A 14,295-nucleotide genomic window follows, 5' to 3' on the forward strand; every position below is an offset into this window, starting at 1 on the left:
CTTTTGAAGAGTACCTACAGATAAGCATTTTAGCATTGAGAGGGAAGAAAACAAAGTAAGAAAGGATACAGCCGTGGGTAGGAGAATGGACATAAGGAGGAAGGGCAGTGTGGATACTAGTCTAATAGGTCATACTGGCTGTAGAATGACTGTGCCTAATCAGGTACGGAATGTGAGCAAGGCCAAACAGCAAAAATTAAGATGTTTGTACACCAATGCGAGGAGCCTAGATAACAAAATGGAGGAACTCGAGCTACTGGTGCAGGAAGTGAAACCAGATATTATAGGGATAACAGAAACATGGTGGAATAGTAGTCATGACTGGACTACAGGTATTGAAGGGTATGTGCTGTTTAGGAAAGACAGAAATAAAGGTAAAGGTGGTGGAGTAGCATTGTATATCAATGATGAGGTAGAATGTAAAGAAATAAGAAGCGATGGAATGGATAAGACAGAGTCCGTCTGGGCAAAAAGTACATTGGGGAAGAAAACTACTAGAGCCTCCCCTGGGATAGTGCTTGGGGTGTGCTATAGACCACCGGGATCTAATATGGATATGGATAGAGCCCTCTTTAATGTTTTGAATGAAGTAAATACTAATGGAAACTGCATGATCATGGGAGACTTTAACTTCCCAGATATAGACTGGAGGACGAGTGCTAGTAATAATAATAGGGCTCAGATTTTCCTAGATGCGATAGCTGATGGATTCCTTCATCAAATAGTTTCTGAACCGACTAGAGGGGATGCCATTTTAGATTTGGTTTTGGTGAGTAGTGAGGACCTCATAGAAGAAATGGTTGTAGGGGACAATCTTGGTTCAAGTGATCATGAGCTATTTCAGTTCAAACTGAACGGAAGGACAAACAAAAATAAATCTGCAACTAGGGTTTTTGATTTCAAAAGGGCTGACTTTCAAAAATTAAGGAAATTAGTTAGAGAAGTGGATTGGACTGAAGAACTTATGGATCTAAAGGTAGAGGAGGCCTGGGATTACTTTAAATCAAAGCTGCAGAAGCTATCGGAAGCCTGCATCCCAAGAAAGGGGAAAAAATTCATAGGCAGGAGTTGTAGACCAAGCTGGATGAGCAAGCATCTCAGAGAGGTGATTAAGAAAAAGCAGAAAGCATAGAGGGAGTGGAAGATGGGAGGGATCAGCAAGGAAAGCTACCTTATTGAGGTCAGAACATGTAGGGGTAAAGTGAGACAGGCTAAAAGTGAAGTAGAGTTGGACCTTGCAAAGGGAATTAAAACCAACAGTAAAAAGTTCTATAGCCATATAAATAAGAAGAAAACAAAGAAAGAAGAAGTGGGACCGCTAAACACTGAGGATGGAGTGGAGGTTAAGGATAATCTAGGCATGGCCCAATATCTAAACAAATACTTGGCCTCTAATCTTTAATAAGGCTAAAGAGGATCTTAGGGATAATGGTAGCATGACAAATGTGAATGAGGCTATGGAGGTAGATATTACCATGTCTGAGGTAGAAGCGAAACTCGAACAGTTTAATGGGACTAAATCGGGGGGCCCAGATAATCTTCATCCAAGAATATTAAAGGAATTGACACATGAAATTGCAAGCCCATTAGCAAGAATTTTCAATGAATCTGTAAACTCAGGGGTTGTACCGTCTGATGGGAGAATTGCTAACATAGTTCCTATTTTTAAGAAAGGGGAAAAACATGATCTGGGTAACTACAGGCCTGTTAGTTTGACATCTGTAGTATGCAAGGTCTTGGAAAAAATAGTTAAGGACATTGAGGTCAATGGTAAATGGGACAAAATACAACATGATTTTACAAAAGGTAGATCGTGCCAAACCAACCTGATCTTCTTTGAGAAAGTAACAGATTTTCGAGAGAAAGGAAATGCAGCGGATCTAATTTACCTAGATTTCAGTAAGGCGTTTGATACCGTGCCACATGGGGAATTATTAGTTAAATTGGAAAAGGTGGGGATCAATATGAACATTGAAAGGTGGATAAGGAAATGGTTAACAGGGAGACTACAGCGGGTCCTACTGAAAGGTGAACTGTCGGGCTGGAGGGAGGTTACCAGTGGAGTTTCTCAGGGATCGGTTTTGGACCAATCTTATTTAATCTATTTATTACTGACCTCGGCACAAAAAGTGGGAGAGCGCTAATAAAGTTTGCGGATGATACAAAGCTGGGAGGTATTGCCAATTTAGAGAGAGACCGGGATATCATACAGGAAGATCTGGATGACCTTGTAAACTGGAGTAATAGTAATAGGATGAAATTTAATAGTGAGAAGTGTAAGGTCATGCATTTAGGGATTAATAACAAGAATTTTAGTTATAAGCTGGGGACCATCAATTAGAAGTAATGGAGGAGGAGAAGGACCTTAGAGTATTGGTTGATCATAGGATGACTATGAGCCGCCAATGTGATATGGCTGTGAAAAAAGCTAATGCAGTCTTGGGATGCATTAGGTGAGGTATTTCCAGTTGAGATAAGGAGGTTTTAGTACCGTTATACAAGGCACTGGTGATACCTCAGCTGGAATACTGTGTGCAGTTCTGGTCTCCTATGTTTAAGGAGGATGAATTCAAACTGGAACAGGTACAGAGAAGGGCTACTAGGATGATCTGAGGAATGGAAAACTTCTCTTATGAAAGGAGACTCAAGGAGTTTGGCTTGTTTAGCCTAACTAAAAGAAGGTTGAGGGGAGATATGATTGCTCTCTATAAATATATCAGAGGGATAAATGAGGGAGAGGAATTATTTAGGCTGAGTACCAATGTGGACACAAGAACAAATGCATATCAACTGGTCATTGGGAAGTTTAGACTTGAAATTAGACAAAGGTTTCTAACCATCAGAGGGGTGAAGTTTTGGAATAGCCTTCCAAGGGAAGCAGTGGGGGCAAAAGGTCTATCTGGCTTTAAGATTAAACTCGATAAATTTATGGAGGAGATGGTACGATGGGACAATATGATTTTGGCAATTAATTGATCTTTAAATATTCATGGTAAATAGGCCCAATGGCCTGTGATGGGATGCTAGACGGGGTGGGATCTGAGTTACTACAGAGAATTCTTTACAGGGTATCTGGCTGGTGAATTTTGCCCATATGCTCAGAGTTCAGCTGATTGCCATATTTGGGGTCGGGAAGGAACTTTCCTCCAGGGCAGATTGGAAAGGCCCTGGAGGTTTTTCGCCTTCCTCTGTAGCATGGGGCATGGGTCACTTGCTGGAGGATTCTCTGCTCCTTGAAGTCTTTAAACCATGATTTGAGGACTTCAATAGCTCAGATATAGGTGAGAGATTTATCGCAGGAATGGGTGGGGGGGATTCTGTGGCCTGCGTTGTGCAGGAGGTCATACTAGATGATCATAATGGTCCCTTCTGACCTTAATATCTATGAATCTGTGATAAGACTCTCCTCCCATGCTGCTTGTTCCTGGCTGCCGGTGCCATGCTGCCTTTACATCTCCCTTGTTAACTTGTTTTTCCTTTTTACTTCACTTGCAAATGTAACTCCCATTGTATTTGGCTTTGCAATGGTTAACTTACATTAGAGACAGAGATAGTTGAATAGCAGAAGACCTCTTTGCCCATTCTGCCTTGTTAGACTTTACAACATAATATCAGGAATATCTATAAGTCTTCTTACAGTGTTAATACATGTCTCGCTGATTTTCATTTGATATCTCACATGACATGCTTTATAGCGGGGGTTCTCGGACTTTTGTACTGGTGACTCCTTTCACACAGCAAGCCTCTGAGTGTGACTCCCCCCCCCCCCTTATACATAAAAAACACTTTTAAATATATTTAACACCATTATAAATGCTGGAGGCAAAGCGGGGTTTGGGGTGGAGGCTGACAGCTCGTGGCCCCCCATGTAATAACCTCCCAACCCCCTGAGGGGTCCTGACCCCCAGTTTGAGAACCCCTGCTTTATAGTGAAATACTGTGACAGCAATATATTAAGTATAGTGCATTTCTCAGGCCTAATAAGAGTTGCTGACACAGAGTAGTGAGCCACCAGTGGGTCTCTGTTTCACAATCCCATAAATTAAAAACACAGAATAATACAAAAGGACTGCCTATAGATATAACCAACCCTCCTACAAGTTTAAGGAGACGGAACATACAGCAATAAATCAATGACCAAAATGTCTTTAAGAAATAGGTATTAAATTAGCTATCTATTTATTTTAATCATAGAATCAGAGGACTGGCAGGGACATCAAGATGTTAACTAGGCTAGTCCCCTGCACTCATTGCAGGACTAAGTATTATCTAGACCATCCCTGACAGATGCTCATTAAAAATCTCCAGTGATGGAGATTCCACAGACTTCTTAGGCAATTTATTCCAGTGCTTAATTACCCTGACAGGAAGTTTTTTCTAATGTCTAACCTTAACTGCCCTTGCTGCAATTTAAGCCCATTGTTTCTTGACCTCTCCTCAGTGGTTAAGGAGAACAATTTTTCTCCCTTCTCCTTGTAACAACCTTTTATGTACTTCTCTTCTCCAGACATAACCCAGTTTTTTCAATTTTCCCTCATAGGTCATGTTTTCTAGACTTTTAGTCATTTTTGTTGCTCTTCTGTGGACTTTCTCCAGTTTGTCCACATCTTTCCTGAAATGTGGCAGCCAGAACTGGGCACAATACTCCAGTTGAGGCCTAATCAGTGTGGAGTGGAGTGAAAGAAATACTTCTCGTGTCTTACTTACAACACTCCTGCTAATACATCCCAAAATTATGTTTGCTTTTTTTACAACAGAGTTACAGTGTTGATTCATATTTAGCTTGTGATTCTCTGACACCCAGATGCCTTTCTGAAGTACTCCTTTGTAGGCAGTCGTTTCTCATTTTGTATGTGTGCAACTAATTGTTCGTTCCCAAGTGGAGTACTTTGCATTTGTCCATATTGAATTTCATCCTATTTACTTCAGACCATTTCTCCAGTTTGTCCAGATCATTTTGAATTAAAATCCTGTCCTCCAAAGCACTTGCAGCCCCTCCCAGCTTGGTATCATCCGCAAACTTTATAAAAGTACTTTCTATGCCATTATCTAAATCACTGATGAAGATATTGAACAGAACCGGATCCAAAAGTGATTCCTGCAGGACCCCACTCAATATGTCCTTCCCGCTTGACTGTGAACCACTGATAACTACTTTCTGGAAATGGTTTTCCAGCCAGTTATGCACCCACCTTTTAGTAGCTCCATCTAGGTGTATTTTCCTAGTTTGTTTATGAGAAGGTCATGTGAGACTGTATCAAAGCCTTGCTAAAGTCAAGATATATCACATCTACTACTTCCTTTCCTATTCACAAGGCTTGTGAATGTTAGTGCCAACTTAAAATCCATATTTCCTCTCTGTGCCTTGATCTGTTGGTAAGAAAGTGTCAATCAATCATAGGCATTGTATTTTAGTCTCTAGTTGTAGTAGTTTGTACTGTGGTTCCATCAGAACCCCATATGGTAGGTAAGCAGAATAAGGCAAGGAAGAGTATTTAGATGGGGACATGTGGAAAATGTATGGTTTGGGTAATTTAATACATTACACTCTTCTCTAAAAAAGAACAGGAGTACTTGTGGCACCTTAGAGACTAACAAATTTATTAGAGCATAAGCTTTTGTGGGCTACAGCCTATTTCATTGGATGCATAGAATGGAACATATAGTAAGAAGATATATCTATACATACAGAGAAGGTGGAAGTTGCCATACAAACTGTAAGAGGCTAATTAATTAAGATGAGCTATTATCAGCAGGAGAAAAAAACTTCTGTAGTGATAATCAAGATGGCCCATTTAGACAGTTGACAAGAAGGTGTGAGGATACTTAACATGGGGAAATAGATTCAATCTGTGTAATGACCCAGCCACTCCCAGTCTTTATATGCCATCATGTGCCAGCCATGCCCCTCTGCCATGTACATTGGCCAAACCGGACAGTCTCTACGTAAAAGAATAAATGGACACAAATCTGACATCAGGAATCATAACATTCAAAAACTGGTAGGAGAACACTTCAACCTCTCTGGCCACTCAGTAAAAGACTTAAGGGTGGCAATTTTGCAACAGAAAAGCTTCAAAAACAGACTCCAGTGAGAAACTGCTGAGCTTGAATTAATATGCAAACTAGATACTATTAACTTGGGTTTGAATAGAGACTGGGAGTGGCTGGGTCATTACACATATTGAATCTATTTCCCTATGTTAAGTATCCTCATACCTTCTTGTCAACTGTCTAAATGGGCCATCTTGATTATCACTACAAAAGTTTTTTTCTCTTGCTGATAATAGCTCATCTTAACTAATTAGCCTCTCACACTTTGTATGGCAACTTCCACCTTGTGTGTGTGTGTTTATTATCTTCTTGCTGTATGTTCCATTTTATGCATCCAATGAAGTGGGCTGTAGCCCACGAAAGCTTATGCTCTAATAAATGTGTTAGTCTCTAAGGTGCCACAAGTACTCCTGTTTTTTGCGGATATAGACTAACATGGCTGCTACTCTGAAACCTACACTCTTCTCTGTGAGTCAATATAGAACCAGTGGTTGTGGGAGACAGGAAATGCTGTTCATATGAGATTGACATTGGATGTTTCACATATTTTAAGCTATGGAGGAAGCTTTTACTCATTATCTTGCCTAATTTGCAACTGAGCCAACTGTTGCTCAACTGAACCTCCCATGCCAGAGTTTCAAATGCAAGTGCTATTTTTCATTTCTCTTAAATTGTTCCATAGTGCTATTATGTGCTGTTGAACAGCTCTGATGTGCTACTCCAAAAGTAGTTGTGTTTCAGTTGTGGATTAAGTGATTCTTGAATGTTTTTTATAGCACTTTGGGATCATTTGAAATGAGAAGCCCTATATCTATATACATTTAAAATTACTATTGCTATTGAAATCTATTTCTTGCGATGGTTGTCATTTTTGGTAGTAAACGTTGCTATTTCTTGAAAGCATCAACACTTAAACTACATCTGTATGACATAAGCAGTTTGCAGTTCTCTAGAATTCTGGATGATGTGTGAGAAAATGTATCAAGTAATGTTGCAGTCTGCACAAAAAGACGCATTTTCTGTAATTAGTCCTGAAGTGACACAGTAATTGCCACAAGTGAATGAACTCTTAAAGTAAAATCAGTATGTATACTAGAACTTTTCTGTAACACCTACCCCGGAAAGTTGAGGGGACAGTAAAATATTTATACTGGAGTCTTAAAGTAAGTAAGGATGCAGCTGATATTAGCGATCTTCAGGCACATTGCAAGACTCATCTTTTTTTCCCAGACACTTGAAAATGGGAGGGAATTGTCTGAGGAGGGGGAGTTTGCAGTATGTTATCTTAAAATGCTGTACTTGGAACGTATTTTTAAGTTATGTCAAGTAGGCACAAAGCATATGCATGGTACCTTTTTTTGAGTTTTGATTGATCTAAATATGTACCTTAGGCACAGACAGTTCAGATAAACTCTGCTTTAGTCAAGTAAAAAAAATGTTCAGTCCATTTTTGTTATTGGTTAATCTTTATCAGTGGTAGTCTTGATCTCATCTGACATTTTGACAAGTTTTCTCTTTTGTGTGGTGAAATCTTATAGGTTACTAAAATTTTATCTTCAGTAATCCCCAAAAGGAATAACACAAGTAAGATGATTATTAGAGCATAACTATATAAAAGATAAATTAGATGCAGTAATTATTTCATAAAACTGAATAATAAATGCCATTTTATTTTTATACTGTTCTTGATCGCACTTCACTTCAAAGTGCTTCTGCAGAGAACTAAAAAAAGAAATTCTTTAATCTTGTCATGTGCGTAGGTACTTGGTTTTGGATAAATAACCACTTACTTTGGGATAACTCTGGTATGTTAGAACTTCTCATAGGGCTGAATTACTATAAACAAATAAAGGTATGGTATTTTTGTGAACTGTAGTCTGTTTTAATAAAGAGAGAACATCTGATAAACTAATCAAAACACACCCTGTTATTGAAGGTTCAAAGCTGCTCTAAATCCGGCTCTAAATCTGAGTTTTGTTCAGGACGGGGTGGTGGAGCAGAGGAGCTCTTCTCAGATTGGACGGAAGGTGGGAGGAGGAAGAACAGGGGTTGAGGCAATGACTGCAGAGATAGTAAGGACAGACTGAGTGAGCTGCTCCTTCCCTAAGTTGCTTGCCATTCTGTAGAGTATGTAGGCACAGCATTTTGGAGTGAGATTGCCAGTTTGGGCCCACAGGCTTGGGCTTGCGGGGCTCAGACTAGTGCGTTCACAGTAGCTGTGTAGAAGGTGCTTGGAAGTTCCAGTTTGGGCTAGAGTTCAGGTTCTGAAGCGTACGGCGAGAGGTGGGCTTCAGATCTTGTTCTGAAAAATATCCCATTACCAGGATTCTCCCTTCCCCTCTTTATCATTGGATACATTATGTTGGTAGTCAAATTTTAAAAGGAAAAATCTATATTGTATGTTTATCATGCCGGAAGTATGTGATGTTCTGATGTACTTAGGCACAGCCTATTTCAATAAGTCTTATAATAAGAGGGAAGGCTCAAGTCATCAGAGGTAAAGAATCTAGATTCTCCAGTGCTGTAAATATCTTCAATTGTAATTGTATCTAAACAATACCATATAACCAAAGATAACTTAAAAACAATAAGCCTCTCATTTTAGTCCAAGTCCTGTTTAACACAAATGGAAAACACCAGCAATGATGGTTAGTTTAATGGATGGCTGCTGCTTATAATTGCAGTTAGTCATGGTAGCAAACCCCTGCACTCAGCCATGTTTGCAGGATCAGATCATAACTTCTGAAATGTGTTTGTGTGTGAAGGGGATATACATTAAACCAGATCTGTGTACTCTGTGTTTTGTTACTGTGACTACTCTCTATGCAGTGTATGTTCTGCATGTGTAGGGCTTATAGTATCAGGTTCTGACATACCAGATGTCTCAATCTTTTGGCCAGTGTAGAGGTAATTGCTCTCCTAAAACATGTAACGAAGTTCCCTCCTTGCCCCTTGTATACGTGTTGGTAAAGTGCATTATCTGGAGTTGATGAAATGTACTATTACCATGACTATTATACACAATGTCTGACTTTAATCCAAATGCTAATTATAAATTAAGTTTGTCAGTTTTAGATTGTCAAAGTCAGATTCAGGACTCACATAATTTGTCAGACCACTCTGTTTATTAGCAAAGTGCTTTGCCAGTGCACCCAGATATGTGAGCCCCCCTCTGAGACTCAAGCTAACTTATTTATACAAATAAGCTAAAGCCAATTTAACATAAGAGACAAAAGGAAGCAGAAACTGACAAATATACATACATATCTTATTTGCATACTAACGTTTACCAATCTCCTAGCTCAGTAGGAGCTCTCAGTTAATTAGTTTGAGGACCCATTGTCTCACACTCCTTAATGTTTCTCTTCCTGACAACTATATTTCAACAAACCCTTCAAGTAGCATTTCTTTAATGAATTATAATTTCAGTATAATTCATTCTACTTTCACAAGATCTAATACCTTTTAATGAAAGTGACAGGCATTATACATGATTGCAGTGCCATTAACTAGCCTTTAAGGGATAAAAAGGAGAAGGCTTTCAGGTGCTATTTACTGGCCATATTACAATATACTGTTTCAAATTTGAGGCCATTCTGAGTATATAGGCATTACTGGTGAAAATAAGACTTCCTCTTCCATTTCCATTCACTTATTACAATAATTCTCTTTGCAACTATGAAAGCTCATCTACCTGTTCTTTGCAAGTATGAATATATTGAGCTTGTAGGTAGAAATAGTGGGATCATACCTGTATTTCACTCAAAATATTGCATCTATGCCATCCTCAATTTTTTATTAAAATGTTATTGTCAGTGTACAATACGTGCCATTTTGTCTGACGCTAAAATAAAATCAAAACAAAAGATGTATGCATATAACAAGAATATAATAAAACAGAAGAAAGAAGCTTAGCAAGCACATTACATAGATCTCTCTAAGTGTGGAAATTAAATCACAAACAGCATTTTTCAAACATGGACAAAAATAGCCTAGGCTGTGATGGACCACATATAGATAACACACTAAAGTGTCTATCATTGTGATATCTGCAATGATTACATTATTTGTGTTCTGGTACATCTGTGTGCCTGACTGAAACTGCAGTCCTTAAGGCTTTCTCTAGTATAAAATAACTGAGTGATGCAGTGAACAAACCATGGAGTAGCAACCCTATTAAAAGATTAGATATGTGAACAATTGAACCTCATGCGGCGGGGAAAACTCAGACTATTATTAATAGCAGAGGAGACTGTTAACTGCTGACAATGGAAGGAAGGGGCGGGCACAATTTAAAGGTTCTGGTGTTATGCAGAGAGGTTCAGGGCAGGTACTCGAGACAAAAGAGTTTTGATTTTTAGAGCTACTTCTAATGTCTCATGACACTATGTAATAGCAGATAGAGACTGTTCTAAAAGCGAGCTACACACGAAGAGGCTCTGGATTGCACTGGTGTTTTATATCAATTTGAACAACAGATATTTGCAAAACAATCCTTTTGATATAATTTTTAAAGCTCTTGTGATAGTATAAGCACCCAATAATTATGTCAGGAATCAGTTCTAATTTAACCTTATAAAATTATTTTCCCTCTCCATTTGAATCTGCTCTCTCTTCTGTGTTTACAAGGAGACATTGGCATCACAAGTACCAGAAATCTCATGCTAACTCTACTGGTGGCTATGATGTCTCTTCTGGCATCTGACTCTTCTGGTATCTGTAGTATCACAGAATGATAAATATGGGGTATTATTAGCAAACCTGTAAAAACAGATTTCATGGCAGGAGGATAGTGGTTTGAAAGAATTTTTGGAAAGTAAATTAAAACAGATTTCTGTGCTCAATCTCCTGTGCCCAGCCCAGTTAGCAGACGGTCAAGTCACGTTTCTTGGCTTGCCTACCATTCCCTTTTCTCTTTACAGTTCATTTTTAACTACAGATGGACCCAAAACTAGGACACAGAATCCAAACCACTCAGAAACATGAGGAAGATCAGATCTAAGTTCAGATTTCACCTTCATAGCTTGTTTATTTTCATGATGGGCCAGTTCAGAATTCTGAATCCCAGCACTCTTATGAAGTGGCTTGGGTTGGATCTGAAGTTGAGGAACCTGAATTTGAATGGAAGCTTCACAACTGACCCACTTTTGCTATTAACATTACAAAGTTTAATAGTGTGACTTTCCAGTTCTTAATTATGATTTAGTATAATATGTTCTGACATTAAGGCCCCAATCAAGCAAACTCTTAAGCTTATGCTCAGTTATAAGCATGTGAGTAGACCCATTGAAATCAATGGAACTGCTCAAGTGCTTGGACTTAAGCACGTGTAAGTACTTTGCTGGATTTGGGTCTTTAGAAAAAATGAAATAAAATATCATTGTCGCAGTTTCAGGGGAACTACACTTGTGTTGCCCTGGGCTCTCCACTCACCCCACCCCCAGTGCCCCTGGTCTGTGCTGCCTTCGCCCTCCGCCCATTGCCTCCCTCTCCCCATTGCCCCGAGCTCCCCTTTGCAGCCTCGCAGGCACCTCAGCCGGTTCCACCATTGAGCCTGCTACCAGCCTGATCTCGCTTCCTGGCTCCGGGTGCCACCTAGCAGGACTCAGCAGAAGTGCACGGTGTCAGTGACTTTCCCAGGCAGGTCGCTCTCAGCTGCGCTCAGCCTGACTCCCACCCTGGCAGAAATCTGGGGGGACATGCGGCCCCGTATTCTCCCCCTTCCCCCACGTCACCTGTGATTAATAGAGCAAGAGCTGGAGAGTGATCAGACTATAGACACTCCTGAAAACCCACTTACCAACTTTTCTGTCCCTCCTCTCTGCTCCTGTCCTCATTCACTCCCCAAAATATGTCTTGACACTTACAAAGCACACTTCTGCTTCAAATTTTAATTTAACCTGGAGTATGGGCCTTACAATGGCTGCTGCTTTGAAAATTATGCAAAGGAAGCATCAAAGTATTTCAGAAACCAATCAGGGGAAAGCACTAACTTTAACTAAATACCTTTTTGTATAATCAGTGAGCCTGCCTCATGAATTACAGGTCAGTGACTTCATTAAATCTAGTTGTATCAGTGTAATTGAGATTCTTTTGTGCTTAGGAAAGCAGATTATTTACCCTATTTAAAAGGTTTGTGTGTTTGGCTACAAAGATACTTAGAGCATATTAATATATAGCAATGTTTGGAAATCACTTGCCAGAGCTAGGGAAGCCTACTTCAGAAATCTCAACAAACCAGGTACATAGTAAGCGACTTCTGCACTATCAGGGCTGATCCTTGCCATAATTTCACCATACCTGTTATCAGCATTTTTTGTCATCAGTAAGACTTGAGTGCCTATAGTTCTCCAGGTTCAGTTTTATAATGAGAAGAGTGCAGCCTTAGAGTTTTTGGTCATATGTTATTTACTCATGTATCTTAATTCTTCGTTTTAACAATCTGTTGCTTATTCTAGAACACTCCCTCCTCACGAAACAGAAGCTTGTCTTTGCTTCCTTCTGGGATGAGTAATTCTGCATCTCCTAGTAGTCAAAAACATCAGGGTCAAAGTGGACCTACTGTTGTCACCGTCACACATCACAAATCGCCTGCAGCAGCCCGGAGAGCCAAGAATCAATATACTGGTCAACTCCATGAAGTCAAAGAGGTAGGAGTTATGTGATGTGTTCTTGTTGGCGTGAGAGCTCCAAATATCCTCTTTTTCTTATGACTTTAAATACATATGCTGTCTTGGAAGAATTTTAGATGGTTTAAATAGAATTAACCTCATTTTTATCCTGTAGCATAGTAAAAATGGATATGCAGCCCAACTTAATGCATATTTGTATAGTTTTAAATTAAATCTCTACAAATAGAGTATCTTTTACCTTTTGTTGTTAAAGATAGGATTTTGATCAACTAATTGCATAACTATTAGGAATTTTAGCCAATTAAACAATACTCCAATTATACGGTTAAGAACTGAGTAGACTTTCACTGATTTGTAGTGAGTAGGAGACCCACTGAGGATTACTGAATTTTTCAAATTTGCAAGTAAGCTAACACCCAATAAAAAGGGTACTAAATTGACTGTTTGTTTATTTTAACAAGTTATTTAATTTGATAACATAATAGATCAATAAATACATTATCTATTTTGTAACATTAATGAAGTCAGTGATAAAAGACTTCCGTACATCTGTAGTGTTTACAAACTGGTAACATTTAGTCTGTTGCTAAATGTTAGAAACTCCTATTTTTGTGTGTGAGAATATAGGGCTTTTGAGTTGAAGTGAGATTTGGAAAGGTTTTACTATATTTCACAAAGTAATTTTATTTTAAAGAGATGGTGTCATGAGAAACAAAGGTAAACTTGATTTTCATGCTGCCATGTGCATCCCTTTTATTCACTTAAGCAAAATATAGCTATTAGCCCACAGGTATTCTGCTTTTTCCTTGACATAAACCATGTCATGTTATAATTTAGCAAGTATTACATGAACATTTTCACTCTCTCTGGTCAGGTGAAAACTGAAATAGTTGCTCAGAAATTTCTGATGTAGCTGAACCAAAGACCAGAATCCGATCTTAAAAAAACAAAAAACCAAAAAAACCCTCTGACAAATAGTTTTCAATAATCTGTAAAATGTACAGAAAGATACATTTTTCCTGTCTGTAGTCAACATGCTTAAGATTTTCCAAAATAGTTGTGTATGTTTCATTATAAAACATTACTAATTATGAGTGCTTATGAAAGGAGTGCAACTGCTTGAAAAGTCTCCATGTTGTAATTTAATTGGAAGGGAGCCCATTCTAATACCTGATCATGCAAAGTTTACAGACTATTGCCCCACGAATAGTCCCATTGACTTCAAGTCCATTTTAAGTAATTGATGTTAAGTCTTTGCAGAATTGGGGCCGTAGGCTGCAAAATCACCTGTCAAGGTTACCCAGTTTACAATTTGGAGGGGAAAGGGGTTTCCTTTTGTTTCTGGAGTATCACTTGTTTTGTTATGAAGAGTCAAAGAAACCATCTCACATTAAGAAAAAGAGTTGAACAAACCCCTTTTTACCATGTTCACTTCCTGTTTTCCAGGATTATGTTATTGTTGCACACTCCCATAGAATATACATGTATGTTTCCTCTTCTGATTTATATATGCAACATTTGTTGTTCTTCATTTAATTTTTATTTAGGAGCCCAGTATGTATAGAAAAGGATCAATTGTAATCTTGGAACTCACATGCTTTCTACCATA

General features: G+C 38.8%; 1 protein-coding gene across 1 annotated transcript in view; it reads left to right on the forward strand.

The window, feature by feature from the left end:
* OSBPL10 (oxysterol binding protein like 10) overlaps positions 1–14,295 on the forward strand; it is a 187,436-nt gene that overhangs the window by 64,062 nt on the left and 109,079 nt on the right. Inside the window, exon 4 of the mRNA XM_007054979.4 lies at positions 12,513–12,704. Within this exon, the coding sequence (XP_007055041.3) occupies positions 12,513–12,704 (192 nt within the window). The remainder of the gene's footprint in view (positions 1–12,512; positions 12,705–14,295) is intronic.

Source organism: Chelonia mydas, chromosome 2, assembly GCF_015237465.2.
Source record: "Chelonia mydas isolate rCheMyd1 chromosome 2, rCheMyd1.pri.v2, whole genome shotgun sequence".
NCBI classification, from domain to species: domain Eukaryota; kingdom Metazoa; phylum Chordata; order Testudines; family Cheloniidae; genus Chelonia; species Chelonia mydas.